The 25,318-nt window shown below is 54.0% G+C and overlaps 1 protein-coding gene across 1 annotated transcript; it reads right to left on the reverse strand.

The window, feature by feature from the left end:
* Positions 1 to 401: 401 nt before the first annotated feature.
* SLC13A5 (solute carrier family 13 member 5) lies at positions 402 to 25,051 on the reverse strand. The gene is made up of 12 exons (XM_004594876.2): positions 24,746 to 25,051; positions 16,851 to 16,979; positions 16,456 to 16,592; positions 15,717 to 15,904; positions 14,560 to 14,728; positions 13,162 to 13,284; positions 9,131 to 9,346; positions 6,972 to 7,072; positions 5,669 to 5,787; positions 4,646 to 4,807; positions 1,842 to 1,979; positions 402 to 713 (listed from the first exon to the last, which is right to left on the reverse strand). The coding sequence occupies exons 1-12, from the start codon at positions 24,845 to 24,847 to the stop codon at positions 582 to 584; spliced, it is 1,716 nt and encodes a 571-aa protein (XP_004594933.1). The 5' UTR covers positions 24,848 to 25,051; the 3' UTR covers positions 402 to 581.
* Positions 25,052 to 25,318: the final 267 nt, after the last annotated feature.

Here is a 25,318-nt window from a genome sequence, read left to right on the forward strand (position 1 = left end):
TGAGCGTTACAAATTCCTCATCCTTTTGTAGTGGCACCATGCAATGTTCCAAGACCCCCTGGAAAGTTTCCACCCCACTCTCGCTTCCTGTCCTTTGGCTGGGTTGTCCCCTGAAGAGCAGCAGAGGTGACCTGAGTCGGCCCAAGATGAGCAAGGGAGGCACAGGCACCGTCAATTGCTCTCTCACCTCCCAACCTGGGATCTGCTCCCCAGTCAGACCCCCTGGGACAGAGCGAGTGAAAACCAGAGTCCAGCGGGGGCTGGCCAGGTGGCTGCGCAAGACTCAGTAGGTGCAGACACCTGCGCCCCAGTCCCTCTGCCTCCTGCCCATTGCAGCAGGGCCTGGAAACCGTGAGTCCCCTGTCCTGGTGAGAGACTCTGCTCTCAAAATTGGTCCACCCTCGCCTGGCTCTGAATCCAAGTCTGAAGGAAGAGGTGGCCTGCTTAGCGGGGTCTTGGTTGGGTGTAGAGATCGTTGGGTGACTTTGGGGTAGGGAGCCCCCAAAATCTGTGCAAGACGTGCCGGAAGATTCATTGGTCCTCAGGAGGGCATGATTGCATTGGTGATCCTGTGCCTCTTCCTAAGTCTTGATGTGGGTCACGTTAGCCCAGTCGGGAAACCGATCCAAATCAAAGAGGATCCGTCCCCAAGTGTTGACCGCTAAAAACACACAAAAGACTCCAATCACGTTCATCACGAATCCTGCTTTCACCTGGAAGAAAGAAAACCATGTCAGACTCAGCTGAGTTGACTGGGCTGTCAAAAAACGCACAGATGGGATGTGGGGATCTGTCAGAACACATGCAGATGGGTCGCGGGAGGTCTGACATACACGCACAGACGGGTCACGGGGGTAGTTCTCTTGCCAGGGGAGAGGCTTTATGGGGCACCCCCTGTCCCAGTCCTAGGTAAAGCCACAAGTCCATTAAGTGTTCTTGATGCTCCAGAAGGGGAGGAGGCAGGATGGAGAGGTACTCAGCATCTATTTTGCATTTGGGAAATGACCCCAGGAAAGCGATGGGAGGTAACGGCCAAGGCTGCTTAGGGAACCAGTGGCCAACCCTGGGCTGCGACTCCCTTTGATGAGCCCAAACTGCTGCTCTCAGACCTTGCTACAGATATGTTTCAGAGGACTGAGTCAGGCTTCCATCCCGCTCTTTCTGGGGTTCACCCCTCTGTGTGAAACTGCTGCAGCAGCTACCAGACAGAGACTTTGGGACAGCAGATATCTGGCTGGTTCCAAAGTCAGGGGCTTCCTTGTGGAGTTTCTGGGCTCTCACACTCACCCCTCCTCCACCCTAGTGCCATCAGGGGTGATCAAACCAACTGGCACGAAGAGCTTTTCCTTTGCCCACATTGGTTGCCAAGGCATTGCATACGCCCCCGGCATGATGTCGTCCCATCGCAGCTTCTAGGGCTTGGGACATCCCTACAAATGTCTTGGATTGTCATCATTTGCACCCTTCCCCTCATCTAAGCCCCCTGCCCTCATTGGCTCTGGTTCCACCATGAAGTCTGTTCTTGGCCATGAGGGTCCCTGTCGCCATCCCTGCCAAGTGCTCAGTAAGTGTTTCCACGGTACCCACAGAACTTTGCTCAGGTGGGAGGCACTTACAATTTCCTCCAGAGAACACGACAGCCTACGACATCTGAGATCATTTCAAGAAGGAACAAAGGCCCGTATTACAGACATAAGCCATGAGCATGGGTCTGGTATGTTCCAGTTCATTCTAGAACCGTGGAATACCCTCTTGAAACTCATGCCGCACTCATCCATGAGGCACCCCTTATCACAACAGCACCACCATCTGATCAGATGACATGAACGCAGCTGAGTTACCATGTCAGAAACCTTGAGGTGTCCGTAGGCAAACACGATGGAGTTGGGTGGGGTGGCCACGGGTAGCATGAAGGCGAAGGAGGCGCTCAGAGTACAGGGGAGCATGACATACAGTGGGTTGAGGCCGATGGAGCGAGACTGGGGAAAAAAACACACACACACAGTGCTGTGACTCACGGTGACCCAGGCTGCCACTCAGTGACACAGTCCCTGAACGCACCAGCTAAGTCCCACCTCCAGGTCCCAGTCCTATGAGGGCCTTTACCTGGTCCCACATCTCCAGCCACCAGTGCCATGGAACACCGCAGGCTGAGCTCAGAGGCCACAGTCCCCGGTGGCCTTTCTGACCCCGACCCCCTCCATGCATTCACCATGTACATCCTCGGCCCCTACTGTGTGCCAGAGATCATAGTGGAAGGCAAAACTGCACTGAAGCCCTCAGTGCCACACGTGTGTGTCAGTCTGTCCTGCCATAGACAGCCCAAGAGGGAGAGACTGTGCCTTCTCACCACTTGGTCCCTAGCTTCCTGCTAAGGTGCCTGGGAAGGCAAGAGAGGATGGCCCAAGAACTTGGCTTCCTACCACCCATATTAGAGATCCACAGATGAAACTTTGGCTTCCTGGCTTTGGCTTGGCCCAGTCCTGGATATTGTGGCCATTTGGGCAGTGAACCAGTGGACAGAAGGTCTCTCTCTCTCACTTTTACTCTGCTTTTCAAATAAACATATAAATCACACACACACACACACACACACACACACAAGTAACCACTATGAACCCATGGGTTCCCATTTTATGTATTCTATACTCTAAAACTGTGACTTTTTTAATGGCCCAAGAGCATTTTATATCAATATACGACCATTTATGTAGCTCATCCCCTACGATTGTGGGCATGTTTGCATGATAATTCTGTGCCATATATTATAAGGGGACTTCCAAAAGTTCATGGAAATGGAGAAGATTGTGTTGGTGTGAAAATTCTGAACTCTGCACATGTGGTTTCATAGTGGGCATTTTTCATGGACTTTTTGAAGAGTATGAACACATGGATTCCAAGCTTCCTTCACAACTAGCTAAATGCCTAATTCCACCCGATGGTTCACTCCCCAAGTGACCCCAACGGCTGGAGCTGAGCCAATCTGAAGCCAGGAGCCTCTTCCGGGTCTCCCACACGGGTGCAGGGTCCCAAGGCTTTGGGCCATCCTTGACTGCTTTCCCAGGCCACAGGCAGGGATCTGGATGGGAAGCGGAGCTGCTGGGATTAGAATAGGCACCCATATGGGATCCTGGCACGTTCAAGGCAAGGACTTTTAACCACTATGCTATCACGACGGGCCCACCTCTGCCTATTTTATAAGACATGCAGGAACAGGTCTATGGCTAAGGTTCCTGTTGGCTGAAAGTGCTGTAAAGGTGTCACTGGGTGGGTCCCAAGTGGGCACTCGGCTCTTTCCTGACATCCCACCTACCTCCTTTCTCCTGGCTCTGGGTATCACCCTGGTATCTGAGGACCATGGTGCTCAGTGACGCCATTGGATGATCACCCCTTTCCCTTCCAACTTGTGGGTATAAGAACCACTGAGGCAGCTCTGGGGAAACTTGCTTGGGGCCTGCTGGCTTTAGAAAAGCTTGTTTTGCTAGAGCGAGCATTTGTCTCATAGGGGCCTGAATATCCGTGACTGCGCTTGGAGATAACCAAGCCGGGGCCTCGGTTATGGGAGAGGACATGTCACCAGCACTGCCCACAGCCAACATGCCCCTCCGCTCCCCTTGGTCCTCCTTGGCACCTGTCTGGGCCGCACAGGCAAGGAGGAGCCAGCCACCCTGCTATTTTTATCACTTTTCATCTTTGCTTGGAATGGAAGGGGAAACCACTTAGCTTTGCTTTTTATACACATGGGCATCCAGGGAACCGAATGGAAATTTACCAACTTCAACTCCATGTTTAAGGCCCTGTGTGAGTCTCTCCCAGGTCCAGAATAACAACGGCCCCACCCATACTCCCCTCTGCAGGCCACGGGGGTGGCTTTTCATAGCCCTCAGCTTGCACACTTCTAGGAGTCAAGAACTCAAGGGACACATTCAGGGAAGTCAGGTTTTCTGAGTCCAAGTCTGGGGGTAGGTTCTGTGGGTACAGTCAGTGACTGAAGGAAGCATGAGGAAAGATGGCAGTGGATTCCCCTGTACGCTCTGCTGGCTTCTCTTCCCAGCCCTAACACACATGTGCTGCAGAACCAGACATGAGACCCTCTTCCCCAGCCAGTGGCCTCCCTGGCCTCAGCAAGGCTTCCAGGGCTTCTTAGCCAAGAACTCTGCTTTCCTAACCTGGGCTGCTCCATCTTCTTACTATGCCCTCCTACCTCCTGGTCATTCTGAAGCCGGGCTTCTCCCAACACCTCTCCCTGGTGGAATGGGTGGTGGAGGAGGACCCAGCTGGCAGTGTCTCCCTACTCTGCATACACATTGACCACTGTCCCAGATCTCTTTTCTAGCCAAAGTCAAGAGCTGGAAAAAGAATGCCTTTTGACTTACGAAATGAAGCCCCGGGTCCATGTCTGGTGCCTTAGTCAGCACAGGGGAGGGTACGAAGAGGAGTCAACCCAGCAGTGAGGACCACAGGGCCAGGCTCATCTAGGGTACAGCAGTCTGGTTTGGAGCTGAGACCAGACCCAATGCTCACTTAGGCTCTAGCCGCCAATCTCACCCTCTCTCGGAGGACCCAGCACAGGGTCCATGTCTGACGACTTCCTGGGAGACAGTGCCCAAGTCCCCACCCAGCCAGCAGCAGCAGGGCCCCTTACCATCGAGGCGAAGATGGGCAGGAACAAGGTAGCCGTGGCCACGTTGCTGGTGCACTCGGTGAACACCGCGACGAGCAAGGATAGGATCAACGTGATGGCTGCGGGGGGCACCATGCTCAGGGGTTCCATCTGTTTCCCCATCCACTCGGACAGCCCTGAGGCCTGGGGAGCATTGGGAGGGCAGTCACCTGTGGGCTCCTAACTGTGGTTCCTCTGGGACCTATAACAACAATCTAATCCCGATTGTCCCTCTGCTGTCCCCTAATTCCACGTTTCCAGCCCTGCTGGTGCACTGTGTGGATTTAAACCTACTCTGCCTTCTAAAAATTTCTGCCCAAATATCTCAAGGGCGTATCAGACTCTGTACACCCCAACTTGAACTCCTTCCTTCTGTCCTTTCAGCTGCTTCTCCTTCATTTGCTCCCCAGTCTGAGGGTGGACTCACCACCCACCTGCTGTCCAACCTGGATGACTGGGAGTCATCCTGCTGGGGTCTCTGTTTCCTTCAAGCCATAGATCACCCCCTCAAATTTCATATCCACCTCTTCTCAGTTCTCCACAGTGCTGGAAGCCCAGGAAAGTGATTTGTGTTTGAAGTTGGGGACTCAGCTTGGGGGCTTTGGGCAGAGAAGAGCTGGTCCAGGCAGAGCTATGAGAGGAGGCCCAGGACAGACCTTGGAGGGAGAATGCTCATTTCTTAGGGTGAGAACAGAAGAGCATCAGCAGCTGAGCAGGAACAAAGTTGGCAGGAAAGCTAGAGACACTGGTGTCTTCGGGGCCAGGAGCAGAAAGAATATAAAGGTGGGGTGGCTCCCTGCATGTATTGCTTTTTGGGGTGCAAGTTTTCTAGATGAGCATGCAATGCCTGAGCTGGAAGAATGTGCAGTGAGGTGAAAGAGGCAGACACGGAGACGCACAAGGCCAGAGGTTGCGGACAGGTGAGATTGAGGAGTGAGGCCCATCTTAGGGCACCATCTTGGTGGAGGAAGGGGGGTCCTGGGCAGTGAGGAAAGGGGGAGTTACCTCGCATCCTTTGGCCACAGCAAACCCGCCCCCCAGTAGCAGCACAATTCCCCAGGGTACTTTCTCCTGGGCCACCTTCCAGTTCAGCAACGGGGGTGGATAGAATGGCATTTTTCTTTCTGAGAAGAGAAAACAGACACACAAACCCCCACGCACAACAGCACAGTGTTAGAAAATAACAAGACAGATGTCATCAAGGGACCAGAAAATGCACGAGGTTCATGGGGGTGCCAGTTTTGCCTTGAAAGGTAGCCACACATAAGTCCGGTGTGGCAGCCTAGCAGCTAAAGTCCTTGCCTTGCATGCCTGGGATCCCATGTGGGCACCGGTTTGTGTCTTGGCGCCCCGCTTCCCACCCAGCTCCCTGCTTGTGGCCTGGGAAAGCAGTGGAGGATGGCCCAAAGCCTTGGGACCCTGTACCCACATACCCCTGTACCCAGGAAGAGGCTCCTGGCTTCGGATCAGCTCAGCTCTGGCCGTTGTGGCCACTTGGGGAGTGAATCATCGGATGGAAGGTCTTCCTCTCTGTCTCTTGTCATCTCTGTATATCTGACTTTCCAATAAAAATAAGTAAATGTTAAAAAAAGAAAAGAAAAGAAAAGAAAAGAAAAGAAAAGAAAAGAAAAGAAAAGAAAAGCCACCACCTGCGCCATGACTGTAATCCCACTGCACATACAGCACTGTGAAACCCAGACGGCCTTTTGGCAAAGCCATTTGGCCACACATTCCAAGAGCCATTAAGACATTGATATCCTTTTACCCCAGCACTATGACTTCCAGAAATGCCCCTTCTCTCTAGAGAAAAGCTCTGCAGGAGAAAACATGAACTTCTAGTAATGACAGATTCCAAAGGGTCCCTCCCGGCAACGCAATGCCATTCTTAGAGAAAATAAACCTGGAGACCGTAGCCCTCGTGGGAATTCCAGGCAAACACCCAGAACCTGAGAGCGCGGATTCACGCTGTGTGCACGTGTTTTGATTGCTGCCATCGGCATGTACATATTCACAAAGATGGGAGGGACAGAGACAGTAACAAAAAAGATGCTGGAAACATTCTTAGGACTCTGGAACACGTTCTGTTGCTGCTTGACTATGAATAAGATTTCAAGTGTTGGAAAAGAAGAGATTTTTACACGGAATAGCTTGGCTAGCAGCTGGAAAATCACGGATCCCTTCCACCCAACCCTGGACTTTTGTAAGGAAGCTGGTCCTCTACAGTGGAGTGGGATTTGGGATCTTGGGAAGCCCATGGAGGAGCTCCTTGGTGCCAGGATCTCCACCCCAGGACAGAAGCACTGCTTACCTTCCTCTGTCTGGCTGCAGAAGTTGAACTTGGGCTTCTGGGAAGGTATAATGAAGAGCAGGATGGCCACAAAGATGGCCACAGTGGCGTCAGAAGCATACCTGGGGGGTGGGGAAGAGCAGATGTTTGAAGCCCAGCCCAGCTGTCATCACCAGATCTGTGCTTGGGTAGCTCCATCCAAACACCCTTAGGGCAGAAACGGGCTCAGCTTGGTAGGCAAGCCAGAGCCACCCCAAGCTCCCAGCAGGATTGTGTGCGAGACATCCCGGCAGGATCGTGTGCGAGACAGAGGTCGGGCTGGAAACCAAGACACCCACAAGCTTGGTCACCACCACCAAGGAGCCAATCTGCTTCTCTGAAGGTGCACTGCTCCAGGGGTGAGATCCTTTTAACCAGGTTCGCTGGGAGGCCAAGCTCACTGGGGTAGGTGACTTTGGCGTGAACCACACAGACCATCACGACAGAACAGCCAGCAATAGCAGCCTTTTCCCTACCCACTGCTACTGTCTTCTTTTAAAAAAGTGGGCCCATTATTGTTGCGTATCAGATAGGGCTGCTACCTCTGATGCTGAAATCCCATATGGGCACAGGTTCTAGTCCCAGGTGCTCCATTTCTAATGCCCTGGGAAAGCTGTAGAGCATGGTTCAAGTCCTTGGGACCCGACACCCAGATCGGAAACCCCAAAGGAGCTCTTGGCTGTGCAGAGAAGCCCAGCGTCCAATGTTGCAGCATTTGAGGAGTGAACCAGCAGACAGGAGGTCTCTCTGTGTCTCTGTCTCTCTCTTTCTTTCTGATAGCTCTTCCAAATAAATAAATAGGGCCCAGTGTGCTGCTCTAGATGCTAACTCCTCGCCTTGTAAGTGCTGGGATCCACATGGGTGCTGGTTCATGTCCCAGCTGCTCTACTTCCATTCCAGTTCCTTGCTTGTGGCCTGGGAAATCAGTCGAGGATGGCCTAAAGCCTTGGGACGCTGCAGCCAGAAGAAGCTCCTGGCGCCTAGCTTTGGATTGGCTCCTGGCTCCAGCTGTTGCAGCCACTTGGGGAGTGAACCAGCAGATGGAAGATCTTTGTCTCCCCTTCTCTTTGTAAATCTGTCCTTCCAATAAAGATAATAAATAAATCTTAATAAATAAATAAATATATATTTTTTTAAATTTTGAAACACAAATCAGGGGATTTTCTTTAAAAAAAAAAAAGAGCCAGAGTGAAACCAGGAACCTGGAATTCCGTCTGGGTCTCCCACATGACTGGCAGAGGTTCAAGCACTTGGGTTGTCCTCTGCTGCTTTCCCAGGCACATTAGCAGGGAGCTGGACTAGAAGTGGAGCAGCTGAAACTCAAACCAACACCCCCTATTGGATACCAGTGTCACAGGCAACTGACTGAGCTACAACACCCAGCCTCACTCCTGTCTTTTCCAGAACATACCACCTCAAAGCCAAGAGAGAAACTATACACACTCAGTTTCTCTCGAACGTGTATAAGAAGCTTCTGGACCCTGAGATGTGTGTCTTGGGAGGGACTTGCCTGAATCCAAAGAAAGATAGAAGGGCTGGCATTGTGGTGCAGCAAGCTTAGCTGTTGCCTGTGATGCCAGGATACCCTAGATTTTATTAGCAGCAGCTTCACTTCTGAATCAGCTTCCTGCTAATGTGGCTGGAAGAAGTAGCAGAAGACAGCTCAAACGCCCGAGTCCTTGCCACCTGCGTGCAAGATGCTGATGGAGTTCCAGGCTCCTGGTTCAGCCCTGGCCATTGCGGCCATCTGGGGAGTGCACTCTCTCTATCTCTTTCTGTAATTCTGTCTTTCCCCATAAATAAATAATTTGAAGAAGAAGAAGAAGAAAGAATGAAACCAAACTTTAGGATCCTCCTTCCTCCTCCTAGCCTAGCATATTTTTCTTATGGTTTTAGTCACCTGTCTCTGCCAGCACATTTTTCACTCAGTTTATGGGGAGAGAGCAGTGGGCTGCAAGGACACATCTGGGGTTTTATTGTGATGATTGTTCAGGCAGAAAGTGAACCACAAATGCAGCAGTAATCTTTCAGATACCCAGCGCCCAGATGAAGGAGCAGTCCAGCCTGGATACCTCGTGCTGCAACATGCCTCTCAGGCAGCAACCTCCCATGCTGGGGGCTGGGTAGAACCAACCACTTACTTGGTCTCCCCTTCCACCCACGCGAGTGACAGCCAGCCAGGCATAAAGCCGGGGTCGCGGGAGAACCACAGGACGACCAGCAACATGAAGCAGACGAGAACATTGACTTCAGCGAAGGAGCAGGGCCCCAGCTTCTGGTATTCCTCCTGTAGCACCTTAACGGCTGCCTTCTCGCTGGTCTTCCTCTCCAGCCCGCAGCCCAACGATTTCCTAAAACTAGAAAAAATGCAAAGATGAGAGAACGCCAGGCAGGCAGGCAGGCAAGCCGACCAGCTGGCGAGCTCTAGAGGTGCCAGTGCGACAAGCTCAAGCATTGTCTAAGCACAGACACAGGGCACTGCCTCCCACCTGCAACAGAACCTGCAACAGACAAGTCCCCTCCTTGTCTCTCTCACCTGCCTCCTGGGACCGGGACAGATGCAAAGAAGTTGGCTGAGAGGTGGTGTTTTGAATGCCCAGGCACAACCTAGGAGAACCCTCAGCACTGACAGGGGTGTCCCCAGAGCAGTTCTAAGATGGGCTAATGTGATGGCTGGTTTCAGTCAGATCACCAGGGAAAGTGGAGCCAGGAGGCTTGGGGGCTGAGCAGAACAGGGTGAGGGAGAGGGGGCCAGTTTGCAGAAACATCCCTGGCAAGGGAGCCCTGGCAGGTGCCATGGCACCTGGAGACTGGCTATTCCATAGTCACAGTCTACTATTGGGACCACTTGTGGTAGAGACCAGGGCTGCCCATGCACTCCATGAGTCTTCAGCTTCCCACCGCAGCCTGTGGCTGCCTTGGCTGGTGCTGGGAGGGCATGGGGAGCCAAGACGAAACTCAGAAGACAGGGCCAGGCAGGGGAAAGCTAGATCCTTGTGTGTCTGGATGGGAGCTGGAGTGTAGGAGACCCTGGGAGTATTAGCAGGCATGGCTGATGCAAGAAAGAAGTTCACCTGGAACCTATAATTGGATGGGTACATTAGGGTGCCCTGTAGGACTCCCCTAGAACAGTATGGGTATGAGGGGCAGAAAGAGGATATGTAGGAGACAACTCAGACAGGGGAAAGAGAAGACAAGGACCATTGGTGGGGATGCAGACCCTGGGATGTTCTTGGAGGATCCCATTTATGTATTCCTGCCAGCCACGGTCTGAAGGGGTTATAGTCCTTCCAAGTCCCTGTCCCAAGACTCATAGAAAGTAGGGGTTGTTGGAGGAGCTGCAGAGTCCTGAAGCCAGTTCTGGCATGAGCCACCATACCAGTGACTAGGCATGGCCCAGGGCACTGAACCACATTAAGACACAGCCTCTTGCGGTGACAACGGTCAGCAAAGGAAGTGGCACTGGTGGGGTCTCAGGTCTTCACAGTTGGCCATGATCTCTGTGCTGGACAAAGGGGCAAGGCCCTGGACCCTACTGTACATCCAGCCAGCACCCTGATGCTGGGGTGTATGGATGACCCTTTGGGTGCGAGAGAGGTCTCTGCCTTCACTAGCTCATCCCAACACTGATTACTATCAGCTGTTGCCCTAGACAATAGACTAGGATCTCAAGTTTCTGGGAGCTGCCCAGCAAAGGATAGGTTACAAGGAGCCCAGGCTCCTGTCTGGTGCTGGTCACGTGTCCCTCGTTCAGTCACTGTCATCTCTAGGGATACCTCAAATATGCAACCAACTAGTACTGCTGCCCTGTCTCCTGCAATCATGCCATCCAACCCTCTCTCATTCAGGGGGTTCAAGCTCATCTACAGATCGATTTTCACCTGCTTACTGCCGGGCTGCCCGAGATGCGGGCCAATGGTCCAGTAGACCTGTGGGCATCCCAGTGTCCTTTAGTAGGAGAATGACTTTCACCAGGATGCACTAGGCTGACCCTGGACTGAATCTGATTCAGAGCCAAGAAGAGGGGCAAGGCTCCTGGAATCCACTTGTGATGGCAGGGGGTGGAAGAACCCTTGCCCCTATTCCAAGGGGGTGAGCCTGGCTGGGGCCATGGAGTACAAGCCACAGGCAATAGCTCTAGTGGCTCTGGGTGGTCCTGTGGCCGCTGTGACTGGCTGCAGCCTAGGGAGCTGCCCACAGGCTCAGCAAGACCTTGGCATTGTTCTGTAGAAGCTAACACACGTGTCCTGGCCTCAGGTGGGACAGTCTAGCAGGCCGTGGCAGGCTGTGGCAGGTCATGCCCTGGGCTAGAGCCCTGGCCCACCATTCAGAGTGTACAAAGCTGTCCTCTGTCTTCCAGATCTAGAACTTAAGCAAGGCTATCCAGGAGCCCCACTGCACTTTGGCATGTTGAAATTGGACATGGGGCCTGCCTGCACCCACTCCCATCACATGCTGACTCTGGAAGGGTCTTATTGTTCAGACCCCTGGCAGGCACAGGGAGCTGTTGGAGACCATTCCAGGCTGGGGACACCACTGCTGCTTCAGGTTCTTGCTGCTGAGTTCTGAGGGGTCTGGCGTCCACCTCCACTGCAGACGGGAGGCTGAGGAATCCCCCTGTACTCTTGGTGCCAGGTCAGTTTCTTCCTCTTGCTTGGTGGGTCTTAGAAATTGAGGGGCACCCCAACCCCACCCCAGGGCATAATCAATGTTCCTGAAGGTGATTACGTGCACACTTCCACGCAGTCCAAGGCAACAACCCACGGCCTCTCCCAGAGAGGATGTGGTGCCTGTCCTGGGTTGAGGGCACAGACTCTGGGGCCAAACCGTCTGGGCTTCAGTCTCAGCCCCACTACTTCTATGGGACACGATCCAAGGGGGCACTCAGCCTCACCAGGGCGCAGCCTATGAATGGGGGCTAAGACAAAAAGTGCCTGCCTCAGGGGCTGTGGTAAGGACTGATTCAGCTCCTTGACACAGACAGCTTAGAACAGTGTCTGGCAATAATAACCACTCAGTAAATGCCAGCCGGGGTGATCTCTACTGCTCTGGGGGGAGTCACGCCTGCCCGCCTGGAGCAGGTGCTGGGGGCCATCTCCCGACAGGTTTGCTGGACATACACAAGACAGTGTGTCAGTGAGTGAACAGTACTCAGGTCCCGGCACGGATTTGAGGATCAGGGTGAAGGGTGTTGGTGTCAGAAGCACACTCCGTGTGGGGCCTAAACTCTGGGTTGATGGGGGTGAATGATGCCCACCAACATCAAGGTCATGATTATGGCTGCTTTGAACCTGAGTAGCAACTTCTTACCAGCAGCATTCAAAAGAGTTTGCCCTCTAGAAGAAAACTTAGAGAAATGCCCCATTCTGCCCCAGGAAGTCACTTGCTTATAAACTCTGGAGTGCCTTGTCCCCCTGTTTCCACCAGGGATGGAGACACACAGCACCTGGGATTTGCTCCTTACCATTTCAGGGTTGGGCAGAACCACCCTGGTGACACAGAGTCTTTATTAAGCCAACCATGTGGCATGGCTTCTGCCCAAAGTCCGGCAGCTGGCCCGGCTAACTCTGGGGGAACTTGCCAGTGTGCTGGGAACTGGACAGTGACCTTCCTAGGACCCAGTGCTGGGAACATTGGCAGGTGTTCCGTAAAGGTCAGGGCTTTGGGTAGATCTGGGCATTCACGTGGGGTTTGCTGTGACCTGGCCTCATGGACCCAGTGGTGCTGATTTGACAGAGGGACAATCTTCTCTTTAACCCTGCCACCTCCCCCAGTGATGATGAACCTGCCCTTTCTCCTAGGCGGGAGCCACGCTGGGCACAGGGGGCAGGGTAGCAGGAACGCAGGAACCAAGAGAGTGGGAGAGCCAAGGAATTCCTCCATGGTGCAGTGGAAGTGGAGGCAAGTTAGGCAGGTGTAGCTCAGGAAGAACATTTGAACTGGCCTTGAGGACTCAACAGCTGGGCAGATCAGGTGGCAGGAAATGGCAGTGCAGGAGGAGCGGAGAGTGGAAGCAAAGGCACAGGGAGCACCTGGGGGTGAGGGGCTCGGGAGGGGCAGGTGGCCAGTCAGGGCCAGACCCCAAGAGCTTGGTAGATTCCCCTGTGGAGAGTGCAGTTTCTTGGCAAGGGCATGGCTGGCCTAGACCAGCCTGCCGGGCGCTCCCACTTACTTGAATTTCATGAAGATACACTGGAGCCACAGCCAAGCCAACAGCAGCATGATGAGCATGTTGGGGAAAGCAAATCCAAACCAAGACCCAAAGTTCACGAGGTCTTTACTGTCAGGAAATAATCTGAAAGAACAAACGTTGGCCCCCACCTCAATGTGCACACCTTCGCTGGTGTGTTTTTGGGTTGGGGGAGTGTGGACAGAAGTGTGACTGCAGAGGCACCCTGACACAGGGTCCACCTCAGGGGCCAGCCACTCCTGTCCATCACCCAGCAAGACCCAGAATACCACAAGCTGCAGGATTAACACTGCAGAAATACCTCTCATTCTATCCTTCAGCCAGACTAGACCCTGCAGGGTCCCAGAGATGCCTCAGGACCCTCACTCGATTGGTCTCTACAAGGTTAGAGCTCCTTGGGTAAGATAAAGCTTAAAAGCTTTCCAGGGTGAGACCAGAAGATGTTTCCTTAGTGGGAGAGAATCACTTCAGCCCCCACTCCTCCCAAGCTTAAGCCCCACGCCTGGCCCCAGCCTGCTCTCCCAACCCCAAAGCAGACATAGAATCTTCTAGAGTCAGCCCAGACAGACTGCTTTCCCCAAAGGAACTCAGGGAGAACCCTAAGGATATCATTACAGCACAACACCCTCAGGATCAAAACAACCTGGTGGTTGAACCTCAAGTTTGGCGGGGCAGGGTTCTAGGATGGTCTCTTCCCACCCAGCCTTTTGCAAGCTGCTATGGGCACCCCGTGACTTTGGTTCCTGCTCATTTCATGCACCACATGCCAGACCCTGAGCCTACCGCCCCACCCCAACCCTGCTCCCACCAGGCAGGGCCCAGACTTCCCCACCCTACTTCGGTGAGCCCGGCTCCACCCAGCACAAGGCCAGCCGCAGACATGGGCGTCCCCACAGCCTGTGTCCTTTGGAGAACTCCCAGTTCTCTTTGTGGTCTATCTGGGGCCTCGTGAAGGGACGTGGGGCTACACAGGAGACACTGAGGCACCAGGTGGCCAGACTCAAACCTTTATGCTGAGTCAACCTCCAGCATCTTGGCCCCTTACCATTGACAACCGTGGGCAGGGACCCAGGGAGAGAGAGTCCTCCAGTCATGCTATTTTGTGTGGGTTCTAACCAAGGATGACTGCACTGCCACCCCACGCCCAACCATGACTTCAGCTCCCCTCTGAGACTAGGGGGGGAGAAAGTGAGCGTCACCCCAGGGCATAGAGCAATCTGGGATGGATCCTTCCCTCTGTGGGCCTCCAGTGGGGGCAGGGGTTCAGGATGGAGGACTTCTTCCCCCTCTGCCAGGCTCCCAGAGTCCTGCTGAAGAGGAGGAAGATGTGGGCAGATGCTCCCAGTCCCTAGGGGCAGGGCAGGAGGCCCAGTGACTCACTCGTGCATCTGTCCCGCCAGCACCACGTTGGGGCCCGTGCCCGTCAAAGTGGCGGTGCCCCCGATGCTGGCCGCATAGCACACACTCAGGGTCATGGCCTTGCTCATGTTCTTCCTGTTGCGGTCTGCTTTTGACTTCACGGCAGGGCCTTCGAATAACACTTGGTTTCCTGGAGTGGGGACAACTGATGTTAACTAAGTTAGTCTGGGTAGGGTAAGAGGCAGGAGAGGAGGCATCCCAGCCCCAGGTCCTGGAGAGGACAGTCACTTCCCAGCCAAGTTGGATCCTTCCACATGTACTGCTCAGCCTCCAGCTAAAGGCATGGAGACCCTGCCTGCCTTCCTCCAGATACCCTCTCCCCCTCTGTGTCTGCCTTGAGGCTGTTTCTTCTGAATTCAGCACACCTCCCTACTTCCTTGCTGTGGTCTGGGATTCTTTCTTCCCTCCCAGCAGGTCCTCTCCCTTTCCTGAGCTTGTCAACCTGCCTGGCAGCTCTCTCAAAGCTTCCCGCAGGGCACAGGATTTGATGGAGGGGTCCAGTTAGGTTCCCAGCGTCCGCAGACAAGTGTGCCTGGTTCAGTCCCTGAGGCCTCAGGAGCTGGCTCAGTGTCTGACTCAGGCAGCTAGCAAGTTGTGGGCCTTGAGTATCCCTGGGATGGGTAGGAAACTGGCGAAGAGAACAGCAGATGCTGTGTTATGTTCCCCTGAGCTTGGTATCTAGCAAAGAAGCCAAGGCCAATGCCAAGCAGGAGGATGACCAGCAAGAGGCAAGAAACAGTGATGGTGGTAGTGAGGCGGATGGATTTCCTGCTCAAGGAGTCAGAGAGGCCTTCCTTGAGGATGTGAGGACAGATGCTCAAAAGCTACCTGAAGGCATCCTCCAATGAGCACTCACTGATATCTATGATTGGTATGAACCCATGGCTGGACCTTGTGAGAGGTACTGTAGGAAACGCAGCATTCTAAGTGCTGTTGAAGCATCTGCCTTCTGTGTAAGCCTCACATTTCTAAAACCCTTGACGACAGCATTTCTTAAGCATGGTCCTCTGCGCGTGTTGATAGGAGGAGGAATTCAGGAGGCAAGCAGGGAGAAGGAGGCAGCCAACACATGTGGCAGCACAGGGGTTGGCCACTGCCGGGCTGGATCCAGGGCTCACCTGGCAGCTCGCTGGCCTTGCCCTTCTCTGCCATCTCCAGGGCCCCCAGGTTGGCCTCGGTGGCTGCGCTTGTGGCTTCCATCTGCTGCAGCATGGCTTCCACGATGGGCACCATCATGGCCGTGGTGGCTGTGTTGCTGATCCACATGGACAGGAAGGCTGTGACGCCCATGAAGCCCAGCATCAGCCTGCAGGGGATGGGTGGGAGGGAAGCCAGAGGATGTTCTAGCCCACCCCCGCCTCCCCCAAGGGCATGCAAAGGTGCTGGAGCCAGTCCTGAATTGGGCATTCCCCTGGCAGGGGTAGAGGGAAGAGTATAGTCTGAGTGGCTTCCCTGCTGCCCTCCTTCGTCTCCCTTTCATCCCTCTCCACAAACATTACTGATGCTCTCTGCTGGCTCCTGGGGTCACCTTAGGCCCAGCCGGGGTCCTCAGGAGCTCCCCATGTAGCTTCTAGGTAGGGCCAACTCAATATGGAGTGTGCCTTGCAATAACCTGGAAAGTGTGCAGGCTGCCCCAGCTCCTGCTCATGCCCAGCAGGCCATCTCTCACCCCTCCCCTGCTTCTTCCCAGTTGAGCAACCTGCAGGGGGAGAATAGCCAGGAGGGGGCTCGAGAAAGGGTGACTTACCCAGTGACCAACACCTATGCAAGGGCCCAGCCCTGGCTAAGCTGGGTCTGTGCCACGCCTCTCTCCCCAACCTCTCCAACTACGTGGCAAGAGGGAGAAGGGATAATTACTGTGCGGGCTTGGCCCCCACCAAGAGGAGCGTGCGCAGGGCGATCCTCTTGTGAAGGTTCCAGCGCTCCACGGCCACGGCTGCGATCAGGCCACCCAGGAAGAGCATGTTGGTGTCCTTCATGTACTGCACGCATACCTGGATGGTGACAGCCCTGTCAGAGTTGTCCCTTGGCCCACACGCTGCTGGAGCTTGAGGCCACCAGTATTTCCCAGAGACAGACCGGAAGCCGTCTTGGGAGTGGGGCTGCAGGTGCGAGATTCCACACTAGAGAGTTGCCACTAGCATGGTTCATCTGGCCACCCCTGGGCCTAGTCAGCTCTGAGAGGGCTGCAGGGAAGGAGTCCATGGGGGGACCGCTCCTCCCACCCCCAATCCCGTCCCAAGGCTACGCACCTGCTTGGAGTCCAGAATCTGCAAGAGTGGGAAGAGTAAGACTGGCAAGAGGGCGGTGACAGCCAGAGGGATGACTTCAGTGCACCAGTAGACTGCCATGAGGATGATGACATAGGCACACCTGACAAACTGAAGAGACAGTCCTGAGGCCACAGCAGGCTGCCGCTCTACCCCACAGCAGGGAGGGGGCAATGGCAATGGTGGGGATGGCCAGAAGGGACAGCCTGGGCCCAGAGAAGCACAGTCACTCTGGCTTCGCACAGAGAGGTGGATTCCCGTCTGTCCTCAGGGCTGCAGCTCCATGACCAGAGATAGCCCCAGTAACTGTGCCCCTACCACCCTTAAGGGAGACCCACAGGGGATTCCTAGAACCACGACACAGGCTCCTGGAGAAGCGTTTAGAAGCACTTCCTCAAATTCCCAGTTCCCAGTCCCGATTCCTTTCTTTTTCTCTTCCTTCCTTCCTTCCTTCCTTCCTTCCTTCCTTCCTTCCTTCCTTTCTCTTTCTTTCTTTCTTTCTTTCTTTCAGATTTATTTTTTTAGAGAGAGCGAGAGAGCACTTCTATCTGCTGATTCATTTAGCACAGGGCTGTGATGTCCAGAGCTAGGCTAGTCTGAAACCAGAAGCCAGGAGCCACTTCCAGGTTTCCTATCTACATGGGCGCAAGGGCCCAAGGACTTGAACCATCTTCTGTTGCTTTCCCAGGCCATAAGTAGGGAGCTGGATTTGAAGTGGAGGAGCTGGGAGTTGAACCAGCACCCATTTGGCATACCAGTGTTTACAGGTGGGTGACTGGCCCACTATGCCACCACAGCGGCCCCTCCTGATTCCTTTCTTTCTTAAAGGTTCAGCTCCCACTGTCCCTGCTCCCAGACACGTGCCTGTCCCACCTGCTCATCCAGATCGTTGGCAGCACTGGTCTTTCCCATGGTTTGGGTCCTTTGCTGGTTACAATTGTTGGTACTTGGTGCTTGGTGCTTTTGTGGGCATTCCTGTCATGACCAAGTTTCTAACTTGACTTCCCCCACATGTGACTTGGGTCCTCTGTCCACATGCGCCAACCACTTGGCCACTGGCTCTTGTGGTTTGGATGCAAGTACTGACTGCAGGACTTGGGGTCAGTAACTTTCCCACCTCAGCCTCCAGTTTGCATGGTGAGTACTATCTCCTCCCTTCCTGTTTTAGATTTCATCTGGGTGACTTGACCAGACTTTGCCCTCTCCTTCATCCCATCCTCCTGCAGCTATGGCAAAACCTGATGCTTTTTGCCCCTGTTCTCAGCCCCGCTCTCACTGCCGTCCTCTGCAATGAAGTTAATGGGAGGCCAACGTGGTAGACCAAGCTCCTATTCTTGGCCCTAATAGGCCACACTGGAAATAAAAATGGAGAGGCCAGCACCATGGTGTAGTAGGTTAAGCCTCTGCATGTGGTGCATGCTGGTTTGAGTACCAATTGCTCCATTTCTGATCCAGCTCCCTGCTAATGTGCCTGGGAAGGTGGTGGAGGAAGGTCCAAGGCCTTGGGACCCTGTATCTAGATGAGAGACCCAAAGAAGTTCCTAACTTTGGCTGTTGAGGCCATTTGGGGAGTGAATTAGCAGATAGAAGATCTCTCTCTTCTTCTTCTCTTAAATCTACCTTTCAAATAAAAAATAAAAAACTCTTAAAAAAAGAAAGAAATCAAAACAGAGTCACACACACTGAAGCTCTCTGGCATAAAACCCAAACAAACTTCTCATCTGAGCATCGGAGACAGCTGGAGAGAGACGCTGGTGCTGCCTTCCCAACAGGCCAGCTGCAAGGGACCTGGTGAGCTTTCTGCTTTAATCCTTCCAAACAGCAAGTGATGCAAACCCTTCTCTCCATTTTCTATGGTTCTCTGTCCCTGTCCCAGCCTTGCAAAGAAAGTGACTCTAAAATGACCCATCACCTCTTGGTAGCTCCTTCCTGCTCTTTCATGCCCTTCTCTGTAAAAACTGAGTTCTTGAGCTCAGTCCTGCGGGAGAAATGCTTACTCCATTTCATGGAAGGAAGTGTTGCTGCATTCTAGAATTGTCTACTGAATTCAAACCAGGACTTTGACTTCACACATTATTATTTCATGTCTGGACCATACTTCAGTTGCTGCCCCTGTTTGGGCTGTGTGTATCCTTTGCCTGTATTGCCATACTGGTGTGATCTGTCCATTCCTTGCCAACCACCTACACCATGCTCCCTCTCCGTCGTTGCCAATCTGATCACATCACCCCTTTTATTTAAAACCCTCCTGTTGCCTTAAAGACAGAACCCAAATGCCTTAGCAAAATTTTCAAGACCCTGCAATGGCTCAGGCCTGCTGACTCACCCAGTCCCATCTCCTATCCCAGGTTCCAGCTGTCCCACAGCACTGAGTCTCAAAGCTGACACTGTTCCTCTCCCAGCCCCATTGTCTAAACTTCTCCCTTATCTGGAGCAAGAACTTCAGCTCAGCATCACTTCTTGGATGCCAATCCTGACTCTCCCCAACCTCCATAACACTCTGTCCTATGCCCCCTCTTCCAACCCAGGACCCCAGCAATTGGCACCTTGGATTGTCATGGTTTCCTTTGCTTTCTTTCCTCCCATGCCACCAAATGGCACACAATCTGAGAGCACAAATGGTATGTGAGGTTTGCTCCCAGCCAAGTCCCAACCCCCAGGACAGGCTCAGCAAGTGCTAACTGTGTTGTCCCAAATCAGGTTGTGATGGCACCACTAAAAATGAGGCTTCCCCACCCCCATCCCTGCAGATCACCAAGAAGCATTCAACCAAACTCCAAAGTGCCTCATCGAGCTCATAGGTGTTATAAAAATCACGTCCATGCCTACTGCCCTTGAACAACCCAGGATACCTCCCTCCTGTCTCCGACTGGGTTTGCCAACCCAGTCGGGGGCACTTTGGGAAGAGGCATTCCTGGTGGGAGGATCTGTGCCCTGCAGAGCTTTACCACCCTCCTTGGCCTCTGCCCAAGAGATGCAGTGGCACTCTTTCCAGTGGTTTCAACAGAAATGTCTGCAGGTTGTGCCAGAACTGGCCTGCTGCAGTGAGGGGCAAGAATGGAAGGAGTCCTGGGATGTGGCCCCTTGTTTGGTGCTTATTCTAAATAAAGGACTGTGAGAGCCACAGGTGCCAGAAGAGGCTCTCCTCCCACAGCTCCTCCACTGCCTGAAGTGCAGACCCATCCGCCAAGGACGAAAACAGGGAGCTCAGGTCCCCCTCTGCTGTCTAACTAACTCAGATCACGGGAAGAGAGTCTCAAATCCGTCCACACACCTGCATGCACTCTGTCGCACCTCACCATCTTCAGGTTGCACCATTCAACTTCCCAAAGAGAGGCATTTACAATCAATCCATTTGGTGTGACCCACGACAATAGACATCGTCCCAGGCCATTGTGTGTTTGTCCACCCTCTATCCTTCCCCTGAACCCTGGCTTTGTCCTCTCCAGTCTCCAGCTCCCCTGGGAGCTTGTGCCTCATGTTGGGCTGCTGGGCATGCTCACTCCACAACTACCTCCAGGCATGTCATTTACCATGTGTGGCTTCTAAGGCAGGCTTTCACGTGAGCGTGCATATATGTGCGCACAGGCACACAAACACATCCTCACACACACACATCCGGCACTGTCCACTCCTGTCGCCCTTTCCCTGGCCTTCATCAGTCACCAGTTGCTCTGGGAGTGTCCCATAGAAACAGGTTTGGGGAGGAATGCCCTTCAGGGTCGGGCCTTAAGAGGGTGCTATGGGGTCCTGCGCGGTGTCCTAGCAGCTAAAGTTCTCACCTTGAACATGCCGAGATCCCATAAGGGCGCCGGTTCTTATCCCGGTGGCCCCGCTTCCCATTTAGCTCACTGCTTGTGGCCTGGGAAAGCAGCAGAAGATGGCTCAAAACCTTGGGACCCTCCACCCGCATGTGAGACGTGGAAGAGGCTCCTGGCTCCTGGCTTCATATTGGCTCATCTCCAGCCATTGCAGCCACTTGGGGAGTGAATTAATGGATGGAAAATCTTCCTGTCTGTCTCTCCTCCTTTCTGTACATCTGACTTTGCAATAAAAATAAATGAATATTTAAAAAAGAAGGTGCTGTGGCATTTGGGAGGCTGGGTGTGGATTCTCTCCTTGTCTCCCCCCTTCTCCCAGATACAGGGAGGAAAAAAAAGAGAATGTGGAAATGGTGATCTCACCCGCCTGCCTGCAGCCCTTGACCCTTATCACCCTAATCAACTATGTAAAAATCAAAAATAAAAATAATTAACAATAAAAAAGAGGGTGCCGTGGTAGAAAAAATACTATCGGAAAGTCACGTGGCAGCCTCTGTAAACAATGCAGTTGATAAATGACTTCTCTGTAACTGGTAAATCAACATTACCTCAGTGTCATTGATTAAACTGCTACATTGATATTGCTTCCCACCCTGACTCTTCCAACCCCCTGCTTTGTGTCCTGTTTGCTAGACTGAGGATGTACAGTGCCCACTCTTAGTGGGTAGCACAGAGAGAAAGTCTTCAGTCATTTGCTATTGTCTAAATTTATTTTTTTAAGATGTATTTATTTTTATTGGAAAGTCAGATATACAGAGAGGAAGATCTTCTGTCCACTGATTGACTCCTTGGGTGACCGCAATGGCCAGAACTGAGCCGATCCAAAGCCAGCAGCCAGGAGCTTCTTCCGGGTCTCCCACGCGGGTCTCCACTGCATTCCCAGGCCACAGGCAGGGAGCTGGATGGGAAGTGGGGATGCTGGGATTACAGCCAGCACCCATATGGGATCCCAGCGTGTGCAAGGCGAGGATTTCTAGCTGCTAGGCTATCACACCAGGCCCTAAATTTATTTTTCATTTTGTATTTGAGAGAGAGAGAGAGAGGGAGAGAGAGATACAGTGATCTTTCATCTGCTTATTCACTGCCAAAATGCTCAAGCCACAAGTCCAAACTCCATCTGGATTTACCGCAGGCGTTGCAGTGACCCAAATACTTAAGCCATCAGTTGCTGCCTCTTAGAGGGATCAGCAGGAAGCTGGAGAGAAAGCGGAGCAGCTGAGACTAAACCAGGTACTCCCATAACACTATGTGGATGTGCCAAGCAGCCACTGAACCACGGCACCAAACCCTAGCCTGACCGTCTCAATGTAGAGGCCAAAGCAGGAGGTGGTCTGTGTGCTCACAGCCAGTCCTCCGAGAAGCAACGCAGCCATCAGAGACGAGGAGGGGACACAGGAGACCCACCGATCCACCTCGCCTCCGTCCCACAGTCAGGAGGCCCACACGTCCTCATCCCTGAGTCAGTAACACCAGTCAATGCCCCTCCCCCACGCAGCATGACCCAAAGAATGGGCAGTGGGGGTGGGGGCAGAATGGGAAGGGAGATGCTAACAAGGTCTGGAATGAGCAAGATGACAGGGAAAAAAGAAGGAACTGCTTTTGGTGCCCAACTACAGTGGCTGGATAGAGAGACAGACTGAAGGTAAAAGCGAATGCAGGGATCCAGCATGGAACCCAGCAGATCAGGTGCACAAGCCCGTGATGGACTGGACAGACCATGGTTCCCTGTGTCTACGCAGTTACAGCCAGGCCTTGCTTCATCAGAGGCACACATGCCAAGAAATATATCAGGAGCTGTCCTCACGGTGTGGCCCTTACAGGGTGACCTCTCCCAAGCTGCAATGACCACCATGTCCCAAAGGTACCTGAAGGGAATATCACTGTCGCACACGTGGTCTCAAACCACGTGGGCTAAAATGTCACTAAGTGACATAATTGTATTAACTAATAGGGATATCCCTACCGCAATGCTCAATGAGAAAATGTAGGTAAATCATCTGTACTGTGTATGTGTGGAGAGACACAGAGAGATTGGTTGCTTTTTTTGGCAAAGATGCCCTTCACGATATTTTAAATCATAAGATTTGAATTTCAGGTTTGCTTTATACTTCGCAAACTTGCATAAACATTGGACAATTTTAATAAAATTTATATTTTAATCTGCTTATTATTTTATTCTAGTTACATTTTAAAAAGAAAGGATTCAGAATACGAGTAGAGAAAGTAGAGACGAGAGGAGGCCAGGAGGGCAATCAGTGAGTTGGTGGGGAGAGGACCAGACAGGCTGGAGGAAGAGGACCAGGCATTGGCAGAGGCCCCACAGCTCTGCCTGGGCCAAGTCCCTCGGGGTCTCTGCACGGTGGGGCGCCAGCGGAGAGGAGGGGCCAAGATGCTTCAGAGGTGACCAAGACAGACACATCCAGGGAGAACCCAAGAAGACTGAGGCCCAGGCTGAATGAGGTGCTGGAAGGCAGCCTCTGGTTGGTGGTTAGGGTAGGTTAACAGCACACATGTGAACAGGTGAGTCTATGCTGGGACCCCTGCAACCTGGGGTGTGTGGCGGGGGACCCTGAGGCCCTGAGGCACTATTCAGGTGCAGGAAGACCAACCACACTAACTATAAATTTTCCACAGGACATCATTCCCTGCCTGTGGGACTGAAATCAAAGTTCAGCCTTCCACGGTTGCGAACAGCCCCCAAAGCTCTTTCTACAGAGAAACACAGTTGCTTGCCATTGGGGCAGCAACTGAAGAGCTACCACAGTTCCACCTGCTGGCTGTGGTGCCCCCAGGTACCATGCAGAGCCCACCTCAGAGCTCCCCTCCCCCTCCCACGCCTTCGGAACAAAGGTGCTTAACTCCACTATCCAGATGAGAATACTGAGGCCCAGAAAGCTTGGGGATCAGATTGACGTCGCAGGGATGCATGGATGATGGAGGCGTGCATCTGGTTCAGGTGGGGTTCCTGATGTCCCTGTCTGTGCCCCCTTCTAGGACTGCCTCCCAGTGCACTGCCCCCCCCCAAGACTGTCTCTTTTCTCTAAACCTGCCAGGCAAGGAACGGTGGTGGGGAGGGAGCCGGAGGTTTCCTGTCTGGGCTGAGAGTGAAAGGGGCTGAAGCTGGGGAACGAGGAAGGAGCAGCCAGCAGCCACAAAAAGCTTCAAAGGGCTCGGGCCTCTGCCAGGCTGGCTAGTCTGGGCCAGGGTGCAGCTCCGCCCCCACCCCATGGCCAAGGCCATTCATTCCCTCCTTCCCTCCCGGAGCACTAGGCAGCTGGGCCATGGGATGCAGCTTCCTTGCAACCCAGGATTGTGCCACCCAAGGCGTGAGCTCTGGGAGTGTGTCCCGCCTCCCAGCCGCAGCAGGCAGCAGGACGTGGGCAGAGCAGACCAACCTCAGCCTGCCCCGCAGCCCGGAGCACGGTTAGGACTCAGAGGAGGCTCTGCGTGTTGCAGAAGTGGACAGAGATGTGTCTCCTAGTTAAGGAAACTGAGGCCCCTAGAAGGCTCCTGGAGAATGGCAAAGCAGCCTTGGGCACCAGTTAGATGACAGCTTTTTCCTTTACGTCTTCGACTGACAGAAGCCCCTTACAGCACCCAAGTCTCCATGGTGAGTGGAAGAGACAGGAGTGGAGGAAAGGGGGGCCAGCAGCAGAGCTCTCTACTGGTCTAGGGGGACCCTGCTGGCCTGGGGGGGCGGTGGCTGCTGCGGGACTGGGGGGTGGCTCCTGAACTGGGCGGGTGGTGATGCACTCGGGAGATTCTAGCTAAGGTCTGAGCCTGGGGCGGGCGAGTCTGTGTGGCTGCGGTCTGTGCTTCTAGGTCTCTGTGCTTGCCGGAGCGGTTCCTGCGCCCCGGATTTGTGAGCCCCACGGTCCGTTCACGCTAGCGTCTTCACACTCCTTAGGATGCTCTGCAGTATACCTCCCAGAGTGCCCGCGCAGGCCCCTGAGGGAGGCTGTCCCCTCCCGCCCAGGGGATCCGTGCGCTCCAGCTCAGTGCTCCTGGACACAGGGCACCCCAGTTCTTCGGGGGCTGCCCGGAGACGCAACTGACCTTGGCGGGCATCAGAATGATGAGTGGCAGCAGCAAGAGCGGGGTGACGAACAAGATCACGAAGGACTTGAACTTGGAGACATAGCTCAGAGCCGAGGCCATCGCGCGGGAGGAAGAGACCGAGTGAGGGGCAGCCTCGGGCTCGGCGGGCTTAAGAAGGGGACGGACTCCCCCCACCCCACACCCGCCCCCGGGAGTGGGGGCGGCGACGACTCCTCCCCCCACGGACCGGCCTCCCCGCGGGCCCAGGGGCGGGGCTACCCCTGGGGTCCGTGGGGCCGCCTGTCCCCAGAGCTGCCACCCGGCGGTGGCGAGGGTGTCTGCGGCCGGTGACTCTCCGAGGGTACTCCTAGCCTCTCAGCGCCCCAGGGAGGGTGCCCCCAGACCCTCAGCACCCCAGGGAGGGTGCCCCTAGCCTCTCAGCGCGCCAGGGAGGGTACCCCCAGACCCTCAGCGCGCCAGGGAGGGTGCCCCCAGACTCTCAGCGCCCCAGGGCTACCCTGGGGCAGAGGCGCGCCGCCCTGGGCATGACCTAGCGGGCTTAACTGTCATTCCCTCTCCCCACTCCGCGTG

Source organism: Ochotona princeps, chromosome 17, assembly GCF_030435755.1.
Source record: "Ochotona princeps isolate mOchPri1 chromosome 17, mOchPri1.hap1, whole genome shotgun sequence".
Taxonomy (NCBI): Eukaryota; Metazoa; Chordata; class Mammalia; order Lagomorpha; family Ochotonidae; genus Ochotona; species Ochotona princeps.

What these genes read in the sequence shown, in the direction of transcription:
- SLC13A5 (XM_004594876.2), bottom strand. Translation starts at nt 24,847, where the DNA reads ATGGCCTCGGCTCTGAGCTATGTCTCCAAGTTCAAGTCCTTCGTGATC. An exon ending in CAAGGCCAGCGAGCTGCCAG is followed by an intron (nt 14,729 to 15,716) that starts GTGAGCCCTGGA and finishes TCCCCACTCCAG; the next exon opens with GAAACCAAGTGTTATTCGAA. An exon ending in CTGGCGGGACAGATGCACGA is followed by an intron (nt 13,285 to 14,559) that starts GTGAGTCACTGG and finishes TTGTTCTTTCAG; the next exon opens with ATTATTTCCTGACAGTAAAG.